At 43.6% G+C, this 19,105-nt stretch overlaps 2 protein-coding genes across 3 annotated transcripts; one reads left to right on the forward strand and one right to left on the reverse strand.

The window, feature by feature from the left end:
- Nucleotides 1-104: 104 nt before the first annotated feature.
- slc4a1a (solute carrier family 4 member 1a (Diego blood group)) lies at nucleotides 105-9,438 on the reverse strand. Its single transcript, XM_046414551.1, has 21 exons — nucleotides 9,137-9,438; nucleotides 7,773-7,844; nucleotides 7,460-7,509; nucleotides 6,476-6,579; nucleotides 6,342-6,388; nucleotides 6,074-6,239; nucleotides 5,852-5,987; nucleotides 5,680-5,749; nucleotides 5,521-5,563; nucleotides 5,251-5,435; nucleotides 4,943-5,150; nucleotides 4,456-4,659; nucleotides 4,200-4,348; nucleotides 3,911-4,105; nucleotides 3,542-3,787; nucleotides 3,341-3,430; nucleotides 2,698-2,864; nucleotides 2,363-2,604; nucleotides 2,093-2,262; nucleotides 1,324-1,497; nucleotides 105-1,226 (listed from the first exon to the last, which is right to left on the reverse strand). The coding sequence occupies exons 2-21, from the start codon at nucleotides 7,797-7,799 to the stop codon at nucleotides 1,149-1,151; spliced, it is 2,751 nt and encodes a 916-aa protein (XP_046270507.1). The 5' UTR covers nucleotides 7,800-7,844; nucleotides 9,137-9,438; the 3' UTR covers nucleotides 105-1,148.
- Nucleotides 9,439-13,432: 3,994 nt separating this feature from the next.
- Nucleotides 13,433-18,442, forward strand: si:ch211-214j24.15. Of its 2 annotated transcripts, none has more exons than XM_046416432.1 (5): nucleotides 13,433-13,654; nucleotides 14,331-15,011; nucleotides 15,354-16,064; nucleotides 16,201-16,866; nucleotides 17,277-18,442. In XM_046416432.1, the coding sequence occupies exons 1-5, from the start codon at nucleotides 13,630-13,632 to the stop codon at nucleotides 17,984-17,986; spliced, it is 2,793 nt and encodes a 930-aa protein (XP_046272388.1). In that variant the 5' UTR covers nucleotides 13,433-13,629; the 3' UTR covers nucleotides 17,987-18,442. The 2 variants fall into 2 exon arrangements, with proteins under 2 accessions (XP_046272388.1, XP_046272389.1); XM_046416433.1 differs by having other exon boundaries at nucleotides 13,438-13,654; nucleotides 16,222-16,866; nucleotides 17,277-18,441.
- Nucleotides 18,443-19,105: the final 663 nt, after the last annotated feature.

A 19,105-nucleotide genomic window follows, 5' to 3' on the forward strand; every position in this document is an offset into this window, starting at 1 on the left:
ATAACCGTGAAGGCAGCATGTAGCTGAGTGGCAGGCGCCTTGCTCCAATTGAACTCCCCTCTCCTCTTTCTCAAAAGGATAAAATGATATAAGCAAGCTGTGAGTGATGCAAAAATGTTGCATTTTCTCATGCCTTAATGACAAAAAGCACTTTTTATTTTTAATAAACTTAAAATCCAAAGCATGTACAGTGTTTCAAGCACACAAACACATGATCGGCAACACGAAAAGGTCTAATATAATAAATTTACAAATAAGTATTTCCCTGATTTACGTCATCAATACAACATCCATCTCAAACAACTATATCTCATCATCCACTAGCTACCCATCGCTGCTCATCCCTTTTCATAATCATTAAAGCAATTACACGCTCAAAGTCAGATAGAAGTGCATTACACATCTTTCTATACACAATCTAAACAGGTCAGCTGAACAGGAAAGGCCAGACTGTTGAGTAAAACCAATGCAATATATTCAAATGAGGCAAACTCGAGTAACACAATTTAAAACAAATCTTGAGACTGAACAAAGGAACTGCTGCTGTGTGGGCCGAAGGCTGGTGTGATAATCCCATGAAAACTCATCCATTGTGCAGGTGTAAAGAGCTGAATACATGAAACTTGCTTAACACAAATAGTGAACATTAGGCACAGATTGTCAATTTAAAGCTATATTGTAGTTATGCACTAAAAGAAAAAAAACAACAACACTATTATAAATGGATTTACCTAACATCAAGAAGGGAAAATACTTCTCATTTAAAGAAATCAAATGTTTTTCCTGCATCATAAAACAGCTAACTAGGCTGAAGTAAGTTTTAATAAATCCAAACTGATGTCACATGAAAAGATGAAATAATAAAATGGAACGTGAAAAATGAGAGCGCTCAGGACTTGGTGACATCATGGACTACATTATTGGTTCTCTGCTGCTGTTCAAAGTCACAAATGCAGATTTAGCCTGCAGGAATGATGTAAGAACTCTAGACATGAGAGGTAATTTCCTTTAAAGATAAATACAGAACAGGATAGTTTGGAACTGTATATGTTTACAAATACGTATTCTAAAAGACACCTGATTACAGGCAGTGAGAAATTGAGTTCATTTGAAAGTTTGTGAATGAAACACTAAAGATATGGTGCTGTTCATGGCAGTGGGGACTCATTGTACACGTCCACCCCTGGTTCCTCCTCAAAGGTCACTTTGGCATCATCTGCGTCCAGCTGCAACACGAGCACATCCAGTCACAACAAACCTACTTATCAAATGACGTGATAAACACCTTTGTGGTGAATGTGACAGGTACAGAGAGGTACTTACACATTTCATCTCCAGGTTAGAGAAGACCCTTCCCGTCATAAACATGCGCAAAGGGATGGTGAGAATTAGAACAAAAGGCAGCGCCAGAGAGAAAGGACTCATCTTTACCACCCACAGGACAGCCAGGCACACGAGCTGGATCAAAGTGAACAAATGCATCCGAAATGTCTTCACCTGTACAAGTGACAACAGAAGGGGGCATAAGCAGCAGGAACACACAGCCAAAGTAACATGAAAATCCACAGAATGCTGATGTTAGGATAATTTACAGGAGACAATCTGATGTGACAGTGTTGCGCTAGGAAAGATTTTTAAAAGGACCCAACAGGCATAAGCTCAGGGATCCAAGGGGGTCAGGCAGCCCCTTGAACCCTGAGCTTATGTTTGATTGTTGCAAATTCACTCAAAGGACCCCAGAGAGATGTAAAATGACCACAAACAGGATAAAGCAGTCACAAAGAGACACAAAACCACCACAAAGAGTTGAAAAACCACTACAAAGAGACACAAAATGACAACAAAGAGATGTGAAACAACCACAAATGGGCACAAAATGGCACAAAACAACCATAACATGGCACAAAATGGCCACCAAAGGAAATAAAATATAGCAAACAGATGCAAAATTACAATCAGGATCAAATCAGGCATATTTTAATCTATCCAGCAACATATGTGTGACACTTGCAGTTATATGGATCTGTATTTTCACAATGACACATGAAAATGTACTTATAACTGAGGAGGTGAAGTTGAGGAGGATCCTTACCCGAGTGGCATAGGCATCAGATGGATGATATTTCTTTGGTGTGATCAACAGAAGCATCCTGTCCCACATCTGGATCCCACTCAGAGAGGTGATACCCATGTAGAGGAAGATGCCGAACAAGGCTGTCATAGGAATCATCTTCAAAATAGGTTCCATGTAAATGGAAACACCTGGAAGGCACAGAATGGGTATGATTATTATAGGGAAATAAAATCCTATTTATTTTGACCCAGCTGAATCTGCGTCAGCACTGTAGATGGCAGCACCTACCAACCATGATGGCCACAAGAAAGCCACTGATTCGCTGCTCAAGCACCTTCTCGATCTCTGGTTTCGGGCCCTTGGACATGACAGTGAGAGCGTTGGCGTGGGTGACGGATCGCACAGTGGCAGCGCTCAGCCAGGGTGCCCCAAAAATAGAGGCGATGCCCCCCATGGTGACCAGGATGAGCAGGTCCCAATGAAAACCAGATCCTTTCACCATCTTCCTCTCAGGTTTGCTCACAATCAGACTGGTAATCCACAGAGAACATTGAAAATCTTATCTTAACCTCACATGAAGCCATATTGAAGAATAGCAGGCCATCATTTGTTGTGTCACTCACGTAGTAATCTGGGACTCCAGGAAGATGAGGATGAAGACGAGCAGTGCTGGAACACAGCAGGCCCCCATCATCCACACTGGGAAAGGCTTTTTTTCTCCCATGGGGTTGATGAACCAGCCTCTGACTTTAGGATTGGTCACCTCAACGCCTTTTGGCACCACCAGTTTCTACCCGGGGACAGAAAATATCACACTTTTTTCTCCTCTATTCATGTATTTGTTTTATTTGCTTCTTTTAACCAGCATGTCCTGTAACACATCAATTTCAAGAATTTACCTCCAGGGATAAATAAAGTAATTCTGATTCTGATTCTGATCAGCCCAGCCAGTCATGCTACAAGGATACATGTCATCTTAAATAAGAATGAATTAAGGTTCAAGTTCAACTTTAGGACTAGGGTGCAAAATGCCCCCCAAAAACAGACAACAACTGAGCAGAGAAAATGTGAATGAAAAGTCACATCTTTGTTTTAAAGCGGCATCTTAAAAGTGATATGTCCTCGTGTTTTCAGGTGTGCACACTGTATGCTGTTCAGCTCCAAAGCATTTAGATACATCTTAAAGTGCATTTTTTAGAATAAATTGGTACGGGCATTTTTAGGGCTTATTTAAGATGACATAACTCACCACATTACAACCCTCACCTGAGTGTAAGCATCCTCAATGCTGATATCCACAGCAATCATGAAGAAAATAGCAATTGGGACACCAAAATCTCCAATCAAACGACGCAGCTAGTGAGGCAAAGAGCACAGGGCGCACGATGGTCAAAACCACAGAACTTGCTGAATGGTTCTGTCATTTCAAGACCACTCAATATGCAGACAAAGAAAAGCTCATCTTACTGGGCCGGGGAAGTAATGACCATTCTTGAAATGGCGGAGGAACAATGCAATGAAGAAACATCCAAACATCAGGCACATGGACAGCAGGGCAGTGTTGGGGTAGGGCCTTTCAATCTCCAGCTCAGAAATGGTTATATTGCCATCTACATGGTACTCGATGTGCTCCTTGATGATTGGGTGGAATGGGTTGTCCATTGAGTCATTCAGATGATCGTAGTTCAGAATCAGAGGATGGGCTTTGAAGATCTGAGATGAGAAGTCAGAGGGAGCAAAATCAGAGACCACAAATGAAGCGATTACAGCGGCGGCAGAAGGGAAATGATGTCTGTGTCGTGGAATGGATGAAGAGGTGAGGTGAGGTGAGGAAACCTTGAAGAGCTTATTGAAGGTCTCATAGATGAAGATGAGCGAGATGAGGATGGAGAAGATTTCCTGAGTGAAGCGGGAGATGAATCTGACCAGGAAGCTGCCTTCCACGGCCACTATGATGGTCACAATCAATATCAGCCACATCCCCACCCAAATACGGCCTACAATGTACTCAATGCCCTGGGACTTGCAGAACTAGTGTGGAATGAACAAAGGAAATGTTAATGATGAAAAACAAGCTTAATTAAGATTTATTTCATGAGTTTCAACACCTAAAAGTCGTACGTACGGAGAAAAAAGCTTCCTCAAACACCAGCAGTGGTCCAGAGAAGCCGATGACAAGGACGGGCTGGGCGGCGATGAGACAAAAGATGACACCCTGGATGCTGGTGGAGATCATCAGCTCTGACACGCCCATCATTTTCTCTGTTTTGTCAGCTAGAGATGGAGAGAATTATTAATATTATCAGGTGTTAACAAACTCCTGCAAATGACCTGAACCTCTGAGAACAGACACATCTCTCTGTCTGGAGCTTTTGTTTTACCCAGGAGCCCTCCAAAAGTGATGGCTGGGGACAGGGCAGCGAAGTAGATGAAGATAACGGCAGCGAGGACCTGGGGGTTCAGAGCGTCTGTGTAGTCGCTGAGGTAGTGACGGTAACGCCGCTTCAAGTCCTTCACCATCCCACCAAAAGGATAGCCTGTACGGGCCAGAGGGTCTTCCCGCGGCTCCTGTGGAGCTTTCTCAACTGGACAAGCAAATAAATTAATTAACGTATAATTTAAATTAATTATTAATTACACTCTTATTATTTCTTATAAGTTTAGGTTGTAGTGTAAATACAATGTCTAATGTCACTTTCCGAACGATCACAAAAATAGGTAATGTGTGATTACTTATACATTGAATTATTTTTCAACATACAATCCAGCTGTACAAAGACACAAAAGCCACACAAGTGGACTACAAAAATAACATTTAGCTGTTAGCGTAGGCTGCTGTGCAGTTTAAGTACTGCACTGTGCACCGACCTTTGACCCTGTCGCCAAAGGCAAGACGGGTGTCGATGGGACGGAGTCTGTCACACAGCATCTTCTTCTGGAAACTGATGATTGATTCAAGCATTCCCTTATCTTGGATCTCAGTGGGAGGGATCACAATGCTGCAGTCCATGAAGTCAGCGATGGCGTTGGTCAGATCTTTATCCGTCTGGGCCAAGAAGGCCTCCAAACAGAACACCTGTCAGAGCAGAAACAGTGAAATGCTTTTATTGACCTGAGCCAAACGAAGTACGTTGGTGAAACTGTGATCTCCGCGCTGCATTTCTTTGCTCTCTCACCCAGTCGGCCATCAGAGCGCCCATGGCACGGCCACTTTCGCTGTAGTCTATCCCATTCTGGCTGGGGCCCACCAGCACAAAAACAAAACGAATAGGGACAGGAGTCTCCAGGGCAGACTCCATCACCACAGAGTCACTCAGCCTCACAAAAGCCACAGCTGGTTTCTCCAGGAAGTCCAGGACACCTATCGGAAACATACTCTTTTAGCCGTATCTGTTCCAGAGCTGCATAGAAAAACCTGGAGAGGCATCTGAATCACATGAACATACCTGAGAGGACAACTGAGGCCTCCACGTTGTCAGAGCTTTCTCTCTGCAGAAACAACAGCAGTCAAATGAATAAATTCTCTGTTATGTTAATAAATGATACTGATGATCACCTGAAAGTAAGTGGATAAAACTACATAAAAAAAATGTATATATATATACCTTGTTGGTTATAGAAAAGGTCTGCATCTGAATGTCTCCAGAGGGTGTAACCACAGGTCCCTCAGATTGACTAGAAGGACGTGAAATGAGCATAAAGTGCTTGCTGGACACATTTTAATGATGTTATCATCTTGTTGAAAGAAAGGGAGAAACAGCAAGTCCGGTTTTTTACCTGCGTTTCATGAGGAGCGCTCTCAGCAGGCCATCCCGATCACTCGCGCGAATCTCATTCTTGTTCAGAAGCTCGTCAGCAACCTTCTCGGCCACAGCAGACAGACTGCTGGCATTCAGGTCAAAGATGATGGCACCTGAGCACATTTGGGATGCTTTTAATGAGACATTTTCATCAAACTTACACAGGTTTCTGGTTTCTGATTTAAGCTTCTGAAGTCACCTGTGCTCATGGCCTTGCGAAGCTGGAGCAGACTCTTAAAGGTGAGATAGGAGACATGAGAAGGAGCCCATTTTCCTGTGGCAGGGTTAAAGTTCTCCTCGTAGCCCAACCAGCGGGCAGTCTGCTGCCAGTTGCTGCCCCGCAGCTCATTCAGCTCCACGTAGGCCTGTGGTAATGCGGTATGGTTATTTATTTAACATTCAAGCAGATAATGTTGATCTATGTGAATAAACTTTGATATCTGGTCAGTGTGAAAAGCTTGACTAACTTGAGCATCCCCTCTTGTGGTGGCATTGGTGTTCACATTCAGATAAGCTGAAATAAGGAGACAGAAAAGCGATCTGTGAGCAAATGCAAAAAGTTAAATTGCTGTCATCTGCCTGGTCTGTGAGGGGGACCGACCCTCTGAATTGCTGGGGATGATAATGGACTCCATGGGTGGCTCATTCTCCTCCTCCTCCTCCTCCTGCCTCCTCCTCTCCAGGTCATCGATGCCCGGTGGAGTCCTGGTGGTGTGGAGAAACAGAATCTTATAAACTTTTGCTATTGCTATTAAAGTGATTTGGGACTTTTTGGAAAATGCACTCCCACAATTGTGTCTGTAAGTTTAAACTGACTCTGAAGTTAAACTGACTAATTTAGCCATAGCAAATGGATTGAAATCGATCCAAGAACGAGTCCCAGCTGATCACGTTCTCCATGACATATTAGTGCTAATCTCTTCTTGGCCACAAGAGGGCACGATAACCCAACCTATTTGTTATCATGAACGGCTGAAGGCAAGAGGATTTTGTGTCCTGAGCTGAGGCTCTGAGGCATATTTTAACGCAAACTGTATGAAAATACCACCTCCCTCTGAGGACGAACTGAACCTTATCTCCGCTGTGGCACAAATGCCGCCACATCACGGGGAGGTTATTTACCGCTTTCTGACTTGTAAACATTCTTGATCCAATGTCTGTGAATCTTGAGTTTTTCTAAAAGTAATCAACTGAAAATAGAAACCAAGTAAGACAGCTGTGCCCCACCTTTGATTTTTAATTCAGTTTTAATTTTGGTGTTTATTCAGTATTTTTAGCTGCTTTTGGTAGCTTTTTGGTAGCTTGGGCGCAGGGCGATTATCACCTTAAACAGTTTTGATAGTGAAAGTTTTAGCAAACAGCTAGAAGCAGACACCTGAAATTGAAGCATTTTGGGGAGTTTGGGTGGTACATATCAGTTCAGGGTGAGAACGAGCCATTACCTTAGTCTTATCAGAAACACCATACAGAATCTCAGCATACATTTACAGAGCGTTTATACTTTTATGTATAGGAATGCGCGGGCGACCTGCACAGCCCACAGTGCTGTTGAAACTGAGGTTGTGAAGTGAGAGGAGGGACTCACAGTCTCATTGGAGAGGGGAAGGCCGAGTCTTCATATGACATGTCACTGCCCTGCACAAGAGGAGAGAAAAAGTAGCTTTATAGAAGACATTTGCATAAAAATAGAATGATACAGCAAGCACTGCAGAAAGATTTATTTAAACTTCACAGTCTCCACCCAGACTCATTTCTTATTGTTACTGTCCCGAAACACATGAGCACACAAACTGTGGAGTGTCAGTATCACTACATATCTTACAGCAGCAGTAATGCCGAATGTAGTGAACCTTAATGTCGAAGATGTTACACTATTAAGATGAAAGACGAAGACCAACCTCCTCAAAACTGTAATGGTTTTCCATTGATGTTTTTCAGATGTTGAGTCTTTGAACTCTTTTATGCATTCCCTAAGACAGAAAAGATCAATGAGTAAACATGAAAAGAAGTAATGAATAATCATATGAGATACAACACAATCAGAAATAACCAATGGCTCAATGGGGACTCTTCATTTTTAATCTTACATTTATTTGGTGATTTGTGAGTTGTGGGTTTTCAACTACTGATTTTTTTTTAATGCAGCAATCAAAGCAAAGAAATTGTGATAAATGTAGATTCTATTCTTGTAGCAATCAAAGCAAAAGGTTCGTTATGAAGCAGTCAGCTTGGCAGGGTGTTTTTAATATCGTGGAACAGGTTTATGAGCCGCTAGAGAAACCAGTAAGGCCTGCTTTGAGGCTGCTTCGGTGAAGATACCGCCATCTACCATCGCACAGATGCTCAGCGTCTGCCTGCAGAGCCACAGCTCAGGACAGATAGTCAGTTCGCCTTTGAGAGCGTGAACTACGTTATAGTTTAAATAGAAGACGTACAGAGCCTTATCTCTGGGTCACACCCTTCTTCAGCCAGACTCCTCTGTTCTCTTCAGCAACAGTGAAAAGTTTAATTACAGCAGCTGTAACATCAATTAACGTATCAGTCAATGCATCTAGTCCCAAATAATCTAATTTCACAACAATATGGTTACCACAATATAAAATATTATGTGGGTTTGAATGTATAACATTGTTGAAAAGCAGCATTTAAACAAGTCTGGGGCTGTTTTTTTTTTTTTGTTTTGAAGAAAAGTTTCAACTGAAGATATTTCTTAGCAGAGACTCAAAATGAAGGTCAAATTACTCAGTTGTTATTTTCCACTTACTCATGCACAAAAGGTTGTAAGGCTAAAGAGACAAATCTACAGATACAGACTTTACAACCAAGCACGTTATGGTTCTGCATAACCGCAAGACATCTGGTGGTAACAATCCTTGATTCTGCAGAGAATTGCAGGTGCTTTTTAAAGACAAAATAACCTTTTGAAATATTCTGAATGTGCAACAGATGGTGAAAATCCTCACTGACTTTTACTGTCTGAAGAAAACAACTTCACTTGACCTTGACCTCAAAATGCTTGATCTGTCTTTACAGAAAATATACAAACATCCTGAAAATGTTAATCTTCAATCACATCAGCTAAAGAAAGTAATTTGGACTGAACTCCCGCCCTTACAAAACATGGCTGAGACATAAAAGTTCAGAATACGCTTTTCTCCGATCCGGGTACATTCAGATATTCATCCTGTTTGATCTCTACACTTCAGTCCATTAACACCTCAGAGCGTGTCTGACCCCTGTCCACAGGGGGCCACACCCTTACCTGCATGCAGGTCCTCCCACCTGGTGTCCAGCCCTGGAAGCAGGACGATCTCTGTTCTGTCAGCCCAGACGAGCCCGGTGACAAAGTGAGCTTGACAAACAAAAAGATGAGTACAGAGAGAGAACGAGAGGAGCGGGAACACCCATACGAAGCTACGTCGAACCCAAGAAGCGCCGTACCCCACAACCCGTCTGGTTGCTGAGCAACCTGGCGGGGGGGTGTAGGGGAGATAAGGCCTGTATTACACAGAAGCTGCCCTATCTGCAAGGGACACCTTGAGGCAGGGATATCCCAACCCTAGTTTGGCCGCTCCGCCCTCCAAGCGTGAACCAGGTCTGAGCTTGGACTGAGGCAGTAACAGGAACCTGTTTGGTTCAGCAGGCCTAACCTCATCCTGTCTGAGGGGCACATCGGGGGCAAAGAGGGAAGGAAAGGGGGCATCATATACTATCAGGAGGAGAACATCTGAGTACGTCATCTTGTGTAGGTACCGGGGGATTCCCTTAAGATAAGGGGGTAGTTCCTCTGCACTTGATTATCCTGAGGAAAAATTATGAGATAAATATATAAAACTGAATGACCCTCAAGCTCACTTGGTTGGTGGGAGCGTTAGACGTGTTCTGCAGCTGACTGGGGGTGGAAGATGTTGGTCCAACCAGACGTGATAACACATACTGACACACGGATGCGGACTGGTGAAAAAGAAAAACAAGTTGACACTGACTGTTGCAACAAAAAACAAGACAAGACACAAGGGTTAGTCGCAGTGGCTGACTAATAGCTGTCCAACAGTTTCCAACATCACAAAGACACATTAAGTCGAAGTGCTGAACCTGACCATCTGTATCAGTTTGTATGGCTTCTGGAATACAAGCAAATCACTTGCTTTGCAGAAACAGTTTTTAAAATATTCCTAATGGCATTCACTTAAAGTAGTCATGGAGGACACATGTGGGCTCTTTGTTCATCATATATGCCTTTTTAGGACCTGTTTAGTGTTAAGCTGTGGGAGAGATCTTTATGTTTTGCCAATAATTTCAGAGCTGAGCTGATCAACTGTAGTTGTTTTTGTCCTCTCAACAAGAAGATATGAAGCAATCAATAACAAATACAATACTTTCAATAAAAGATGTATGAAACATTCAAAACTCTGCCCTGAAGGAGATTAAGGTACACAGTCAGCTGAGATGACATTCGTGTTCTCATGTAATCAAACATGATTTCAGCACCTGGACTGTGATGGGAATGTTAGACTGTCTGTCTGATTTGGTAACTGGATTCTTTTATTACTTTTCTGTGCATGTTAGCGCATTTTAAACTGCCTGCACTGAGGCCCACTCTGAGACCAGAAAAAATTTCACGGTGTTTGTTAGTAACAATCAAGACGCTTTGTCAGATGACTCAGAGTTTAAACCCCAAACAGTAACAAAAATAATGTCCCTGATAATTGATTTCTGGTTTCCTCCAGTGTTCAACGAGGTCATGTGACCCAGTGAACTGCAGCATGAAAGAAACAATCTGCATATGACAAAAGACACGTGCCTGTTTGTAAAACGCATGAAGTCACATCTACTCAATTTGTTTTGCTAAGCATTTTAACACGATGAGGTTGATCACGTGGAGATTTTTGTACGAGTCACATGAAATCTGATAACAAATCCGGTAAAGAAGAGTTTTGTCACAGTGGGAAACTCTCCTCTGTCATCTGTATCTCAGATTTAGCTGTTGGGCTGCTTCAGGGTTTATTGTGGGTCCCAACTTCATTTCATTTATTTCATTTTGTTCTTAAACCTCCACAGTCTGTGCTTGGAGTTTCAGCTCTCGTGACTCAAGTCACAAGTTTGATGCTGAGGGATTCAAAGAGTTTGACTTTGGTGATAAGAAAGGACAACTCTTCAGATCAAAGGCCTGAAGCTAATGAGGCCTGCAGCATGGAAACGATGCGTTGATGTCGTTTGTAAGGTTCATTCAATAATTAAAAAGCAATAACAGAAAAAATGCAGACAGTAGTAAATGGAGCCTCATGCTGAAAGCTGGTCTACAGTCACACATGTTGAAATTGGGCAGAAATGAACTGAAAAACTGAAACTGAAAAACCAAAAATCAATCAATATAACATACTTTAAAACAACCAAACAATAAAAAACCAGAGTCATGCTTCAGCCATGCTAGCAGCTCTTTGAGGCCGTGTGAGCTAAATGCTAACATCACGCATGCTAGCATGGCAACACACTGATGCTGAGCAAACCAACAAACTCACGGTCCACATATCAGAGTGCACCGTAATCCCATCGTACTGATGCTTAGGACCCACAGAAAATACATACATGGAGCCCACAGTGAGAGATGGTGGGCCCCAGCTAAAGACACTGTGGCAGAGGACTGTTATCACTAGCTGTGAAAGCTATCTGCTGTGTCCATATGGCTCAACATACAGTGTAAAGACACTCCCAAGTGTTCCTATAGCAGCTTTCATCTGGACAGAAATGTTCACAGCCTTCAGTCTGACACACCATCTGAGATGTTTTGTGGAATTTACACTGTGTATGACTGGAAAAATGAGTGAAATGACAAACCATGCGGGGTGTGGGGTACGTCGGAACAATCTAGTTAAGCTTTTTCACACTGATACTTCAATGGCCAAGTGACAGCAGGAGTGAAATACAAAATACTGTTCACCTCCTTTAACAGGACACACCTAAATCACCACTGATAATTATGACAGTAGTGGAAACACACCTTCATCTGGAAGGTCCAACTTGAATTCTTTTTATAGTCACTGGCTCAAACCTTTAATTGGAGGACTAAGAGAACAGATGGCCTCTATCAGCATTAGAACGAGCAGGCTGAAGTGAGTTATCACTGACAGCCAGAGTCAGCAGCAGTAGACCCACCTAGTCACAGTGTATTACACCAAACTCCACCACCGTCCATTAACAAGCGGCTAACAGAGAGTCACTTCAAGAGTGACTTTATCCAGTGTTACAACCAGTTAACTCAGAACACTAATACATTCTTATCTATAATCAAATCTGCAATCATTGATTCTCACTGTCTCGCATTCATAAATATAATTTTTGTGCTCAGTGTTCACTGACTCTCCATGAACATCATTGTATTTCAGGAACGTTCTCACTTGAGATGTACTTATAATTTCACTGGCTATAAAGGCAAAATTACAACAGTTTTAGGTATAATAATGTCTGTGGCAGGCAGTTATGACTTGGATGTGACTTCTGACTTGAAACAGCATTTGATGACCATAATTAAATCAAAAGTTCTCGTCATTTATTGTATAGATATTCCGGGGTTGTAGTCATTTGTCAGACCACTGCATGCTCTCGTCTTCATTTGATTTCTGTGTGTCCGACTTGTATCTTATTTTTAAGCTTGAGGGAAGCCAGAGGGCAGTTTGTTGAACTTGGCGCCCCTTGGTGGAGCCAGTGTGACTAAATAATTTGTCTGCTTCACACATGATCTGCATGGCAAATGTTTGTGAAAATCACAATTGATGGATTCAGTTGGCCAAGTATAATTTTTGCTCATAATGTCTGAAATAAGACTCTGTGACATCATGAGAGAGTGACAAACAAATGACAACCACGATCTGCAAAATTTGTGGAAAATGAGTGCGACATCAAACAAAGCGTGAGCCGACCGACCAGCTGCTGGTGGTCTTCAGGAGCACTTCTGGTAATCTGTCTCGTACCTGACCGGTTTGAATTACAGAAGAGCTTTCATAAAAAAACAACATCTCTTCACTGGCCCACACAGAGTCCTGACCTCAACCCCATCCAACACCTTTGGGATGAACTGGAACGGAGATTGTGAGCCAGGCCTTTTGGTCCAACATCAGTGTGACCTCACAAATGCTCTACTGCATGAATGGGCACAAATTCCCACAGAAACACTCCAACATGTTGTGGAAAGCCTTCACAGAAGAGTGGAAGCTGTTAGAGCTGCAAAGCCGTCTGTGTGTTTACAATGAGACGTCATTAATGTCCCTGTTGGTGTGATGGTCAGGTGTCCCAATACTTCTGTCAACATGGTGTCCCTCACATTTGTACACTACACCTCTACTGGATCCCACAAAAGTCCATTATTCACCAAAACCAGCTTTTCCAATCTGGTATTGGGATAGTTTCTCTTGTTATGAACTCATTTTATTTTCAAATTCAAAGTCCAACTGCTGTAAATTCACTCGATAAGGACATGAAGGTTCTCGGTGGTGTACACAAACAGAAGTGTGTGTTTGCTGAACGATAAACGCTTCACACACTCGTCTGTTTCACTTTAGTTTGGACTGTTGACCTGCCCCTGAGAGGTGCGGCTCTCACTGTCCGCTGTCGGATTACTCATTACAGACAACCTTCAGACTCATAAGCACATAAAACACAACCTTCTGTTGTCGCTGTGTGCGCAGAAAACACGACGTGACATGTGAGAAAAATGACGTTTGTTTTAACGTCCACCTGCTCATAGAGGAAAGTGAGATGGCAACCAGCGAGCTGTCAGCATGTAAGTTGTGCCTCTTGATGTCTCATAATAACCACATTACATTTACAGTCAGGTACCAAACAACTTCCTTCTTTGCGAGAGGTGTTTGTTTGTTATCAGTGTCACACTTTAAGTGTCTTCTTCTTAATACGTTAATTCTCTGATTAAATTAGAGTGAACTGATTTGTAACCAGTTTCAGCCAAGACTCTCCTGTGATTTCATTTATTAGCCATATAGTAAGCTTTAATCATTCTTTTGTCATATTTAAGATGGAAAGTTTTATAGTAATATTAATATTTGTTAACTTTATCATGTTTTAAAGACAATGTGGAATCCATTCAGTATATTTTATTGTAGTTTTATATCATCTGGGGCCTAATTTTCTAGATTTCTGTGGCTGCAACCGGAAACGAACCGGACGTAAATATTGCAAATACTTATACTTGAGAAGCATTTTATAAGATGACTTTTGCTGTCAAATACGTTCAAGCTAAAATATACTTAATTTACTGTCAACATTCTTGCTGCTTAATTTTCTGTAAATTGACTAAAGGATTAATTCACTAATTGTGTCAGGTTTACACATTTTTGCTTGCAAGGTATGAAAGAATTTGTTTGTTTTTTTCCCACTTAAATGAGAATTTATCCCTTTAAACAAAAGTGTGCAGCTTCTTCCTGTGTTAATTTCTTTGTCAGGGGGCGGCTGGTGCACGCCACAGTTAAACATCATCCTTCTTGGAGGCAGAAACTCTGGAAAGAGCTCTGTGGGGAACCTGCTCCTGGGCAAAGAGGAGTTTGTCCCCAAAGAGAGGACGCTGTGCTCCTGCAGGACGAGTGTGGTGGCCGGACGGCGACTCACGGTGGTGGACACTCCCGGCTGGTGGTGCGACTTCGGCGCTCAGGACACATCTGAGCTGGTGAAGAGGGAGATCAGAAGCAGCGTCTCTCTGTGCTCACCAGGCCCACACGTGTTTCTCATCGCAGTCAAGGTGAGCTCGGCCTTCTCGGAGAAGCGTCGCAGGGCGGTGGAGGAGCATGTGGCCCTGCTGGGTGAGGCGGTGTGGAGTCACTGCATGGTGGTCTTCACCCGTCCTGACAGGCCTAAACACACAGACGAAGACGAGCTCGGCCAGTCGAAGGCTCTGCGCTGGCTCGCTGAGAAGTGCGGCCAGAGGTGTCACACTGTTGTCTTGAGTGATGACACCAAAGTCACCGGGCTGCTGGAGAAGATCCAGGAAGCTGTGGCAGAAAGTGGAAACAGGGCGTTCGAGATGCAGGAAAGCATTTTACAGGCGAATGCAGAGCAGAAGAGAAGAGCAGAGGAGAGGGCTCAGCAAAGGCTCATGAGGATGAAGAAACACAGGTCTCTCATGAGAGGTGAGTTCATAACCTTTTACACCTTTTTTGTTTTGCTCATCTTGGCTGTCAGTAGAAATCAGCCAAAATCTCTTCTGGGAAACACTCTGCTGTTTGTGCACTGCACTTCACAGAGTTTTTAGTCTGTGCTAAGCTAAGTTAAACTTGTTGCTGGCTAAAGCTTCATGTTGACTATACATTTATGTGCTATTGTCCCTCTCATTGGATTCTCAAACAAAGCGAGTAAGAGTGTTTCTCAAAATGTTGAACTGTCCCTGTAAACTGGATGAACAGGAAAACATATTCAACTGAACTCAGAATAAACAGGTACAAACAATCCCCTCCTACGCTTCTAATTTGCAGAAAGGTTGCGGCCCATCACTGATATCCGCATTGTGTTGTTGGGAGCAAAGGGTTCTGGGAAAACTTCCACACTGAACACAATCCTGGGCAGAGAGAGCAGCCGTCAGCCGAGGAGAACAGCCCAGTGTGTGGTTGGCAAAGCGCTGGTGTTTGGGAGGCAGCTGACTGTGGTGGACACACCGGGCTGGTGGATGAACTACTTCTGTGACGAGAGTCCCGTCTTTGACCGGAGGGAGATGGTTTTGGGTTTGTCTCTCTGCCCTCCGGGGCCTCACGTCTTCCTGCTGGTGATCCGTGTGGACAGAGCCTTCACCGAAACCTACAGGAGGGCGGTGCAGGAGCACGTCCGGCTGATCAGCGAACACATCTGGAGTCGTGTCATCGTGCTGTTTAGTTTCGGGGACTGGCTGGGAGGCACGATGGTGGAGCAGTGCATCGAGAGCGAGGGAGAGCCTCTGCAGTGGCTCGTTGAAAGATGTGGCAACAGGTATCACGTTCTGGACAACAAAACTAAACGGGGTGGATTTCAAATCAGGGAGCTGATTGGAAAGCTTGAGGAAATGTTGGCTGGCTGCAACGGCGGCTGGCATTATGAGATAGAGAGGGAAGTGCTGGAGCAGATGGAGGGGGAGATGAAAAGAGAGAAGGAGAAAGCCAAAGAGAGACTGATGAAGAAGGAGAAACAAAGGCAGATGGCGAGGTCTCAGCTGGGTGAGTTAAATACATTTAAAAGTGATCAACAATGTCAGCGCGAGCCTGTTTCACTTATTTAATAAACACTGTTTAATTTAGCTGATTTTTGGACACGGTTCAACCAGAAGGAGTTTGTTTGCCATGTCTCTAACAGATTTGCAAAACTTTTCAACAGAGAAGCTCAAGCCCCTTCCCGAACTGAGAATTGTGCTTGTTGGTGGCAGAAAAACAGGCAAGAGCTCATGTGGAAACACCATCCTGGGTAGGGAGTGCTTCCACGCAGACACACAAACCACCGCCTGCTCTGAACAGCGAACCACAATCAGCGGCAAGACGGTGGCAGTGCTGGACACGCCAGGCTGCTTCTCCGTGACCTCCGACCTCCTCGTGCCATCCTGCGCTCTCCTCCTGGTTGTCAATGTGAGCTCCTCATTCAAAGACAGCCACATGGAGGCCGTGGAGAAACAGCTGGAGGCAGCAGGAGGCCAGATGTGGAGGAGAGCTGTGGTCCTGTTCAGCTACGGCGACTGCCTGGGCGACACGAGCATCGAGCAGCGCATTGAGAGCGAAGGTGGACCCCTGCAGAGGCTGGTTGAGAAGTGCGGGAACAGATATCACGTCCTGGACAACAAACACCAGGAGGATGGAGCTCAGGTCGACCAGCTAATCGGGCTGATAGAGGAGATGCTGGCGGACGAAATGCTGGATGTTCTTCACATGTGGAGGAGCGTTTCTTCAGCAGGAGAGCAGCAGCCGGTGATGCTCTGCGAAAGGGATTTAAAGGTGCTGACGAGCCACAGACATCGGCTGTCCAGTGACTGTAAGCAAACCTCACGCGCTGGTGTTTATGCCCAGTATTTTGCAGGTTCAGACAGTTTGGTCTGGATTGGCTTTGGTGATGACATGGTTCTTTGACAGCAGTGGGTACATTAAATTGCTTTAAGGTGGAAATCTCTTCGACAAGATAAACACAACATTCAAATGCCTCACAACAGTGTTATTAATTCAGATACACTCATTAAACATGGTCTAATGTCCCATAATGCACTGCTTTATGAAGTACTGATTAAATCATGTAACAGAAGTGTACAAACCAGAGTCAGCAACAGTCTTAACATCGTGTTAACAGTGAGGCAGCAGCACCAGTAGTCGAGAGATAAGCAGATTTGTATCTTAGGCTGGGTGGAGATGGTTGGAGTTTTTATGGCTCACACTTTGTTTCCTTTGCAGTGACCGAATCAGCCAATTCCACTGCTCAGGCTTCACTAAGCAGCTCAGAAAATGGTGGCCGGATTGTGGCACTGCCAGCCAGAAGACCAGGAGGACGGGCTGGACTCACCATCCTGGACAGAGGCAGCGTCATGTCCTGTTTGGCCTCCATGCTCTCTGGCAAACAGAGACAGAGGTGGACCATAAATCTACCCGTCTGGTTCCCCACTGATCTGGCTGATCTTCACCTGAGACCGAACGGTGAAAACCAGCTGCAACTGTTCCTATCCAGACTCCCAGTTTTACCTGAAACACAACGCAGGAAGCCTGCAGAGGAGAACGTTGTCAGTGTGAATACCCTCTGCTGTCCCCCACTGAGAGAGCGAACCCTCAGGAGGCTCAGTGAGTCCGGAGATCTGCAGGCCCTGATCGACCAGTGGGACCACAGCAGCCTGGAGGAGCTGGAAGCCTTCATCGACTCGTACTTTGAGATGGTTTGGGAGCAAACCATGGGGTCGTTTCAGTCGACAGAAGCCGACCTTCACACCACAGAGCAGCATGCTGTCGTCGAGGAGGAGGTGCTCTCATCCATCGACAGGAAACTGTCAAAGCTGGAGCTCCTTGATGAAATCAGGAGGGATCTGGCCGAGCTCAGGATGAGTTTGGCGCACACCTGGAAGGTCATACAGGAAGTGAGAGAGCAAAGTAAACAAGATCATAACCAGTGTTGACAAAAGTTTAGTAAATTATGTAAACGTTAGTGTTTTATTGACTGATTAATGTAAACATTACTGTCTTTGACATTACTGTCTTTTGTTAGGACATTTCTCCACAAGGGGGCGCTCTTGTATAAGAAAAGGTTCTTCATATGACGTGACCACCGAAACGTCACACTTCTGCAGGTGTGGTACAAGTACTCAGATCTCTAACTTAAGTAAAAGTAGCGATAACACACAGGAGAAGTACTCTGTTACAAGTTAAAGTCATGAATTCAAAATTTAAGTAAATGTAGAAAAGTGTACTTTTTACCAAAAGTAAAAGTATTCATTATGTAGAAGGACCCATTTCAGAATAATTTATGTTTTTGGATTATATTTATTGATGCATTGGTATGTTCAGCTTGTAAAGGTGGGGATAATTTTACATTTTTAAATAAAGTCTTAAAGGAACATATTGTAGTTTATTTGTTGATTGTGTTTCAGATTATTAATCTCAATCCCCAAAGTAATCACAGTTTTTACAAGCACATAGTGAAGTTACAATAATAGTGAAGCACATAATGAAGCACAATATTTATATTTAAATGCTCAAGTAAGGTACAAATATCTTGAAATTAAGTCCACTACGAGTACTTAGTTGCTCTCCACAATTACATTTTTTTTAAAACAATCGATTAATTAAAGTAGATTTTTTTAGTCACTGCTTGGCAGTTGGAAGAATGAAAACTGACTGACTGAACTGACCAAAGTATGTGGCCAGAAGTTTATGGACACATATCTAGTTTTTGTTGACACTGAGATGATTTTGAACTCCAGAAGTTGGTTCTAACATGCTCTTCTCCCAACCTCCCTGATGGTGGTAAACAACAGGGTGTCAGTGCAGGAAAACATTTTCTTTGTGCTTCCATTCAAAGTCTTTCTCAGAGTCAAAGGACTTCCAGGCGAGTCACTCACAGAGACAAATACCACAGCAGAATAAACACTGTGAACGTTGTTAAATGTACGGCAACACCAGGAGGCAGGTGGTCATTTTACGAGGCAGGCGAAGTCGTCTGATGTAGTTTTCCTGATCTGGATGTGTGTACAAATATGAAACAGCATCATTTTTCTGTACTCAGCTCCGTCTCTGCT

Source organism: Scatophagus argus, chromosome 16 (assembly GCF_020382885.2).
Source record: "Scatophagus argus isolate fScaArg1 chromosome 16, fScaArg1.pri, whole genome shotgun sequence".
Classification (NCBI taxonomy): domain Eukaryota; kingdom Metazoa; phylum Chordata; class Actinopteri; family Scatophagidae; genus Scatophagus; species Scatophagus argus.

Bases quoted from the DNA above. Each gene is read 5' to 3' on its own strand.
- slc4a1a (XM_046414551.1), bottom strand. From the start codon at position 7,799: ATGGAAAACCATTACAGTTTTGAGGAG. The intron at 4,106-4,199 runs GTACGTACGACT...ATTCCACACTAG, and splicing joins TTGAGGAAGCTTTTTTCTCC to TTCTGCAAGTCCCAGGGCAT. The intron at 2,865-3,340 runs GTGAGGGTTGTA...GTCCCCGGGTAG, and splicing joins TTGAGGATGCTTACACTCAG to AAACTGGTGGTGCCAAAAGG.
- si:ch211-214j24.15 (XM_046416432.1), top strand. From the start codon at position 13,630: ATGGCAACCAGCGAGCTGTCAGCAT. The intron at 15,012-15,353 runs GTGAGTTCATAA...TCTAATTTGCAG, and splicing joins ACACAGGTCTCTCATGAGAG to AAAGGTTGCGGCCCATCACT. The intron at 16,065-16,200 runs GTGAGTTAAATA...TGTCTCTAACAG, and splicing joins GATGGCGAGGTCTCAGCTGG to ATTTGCAAAACTTTTCAACA.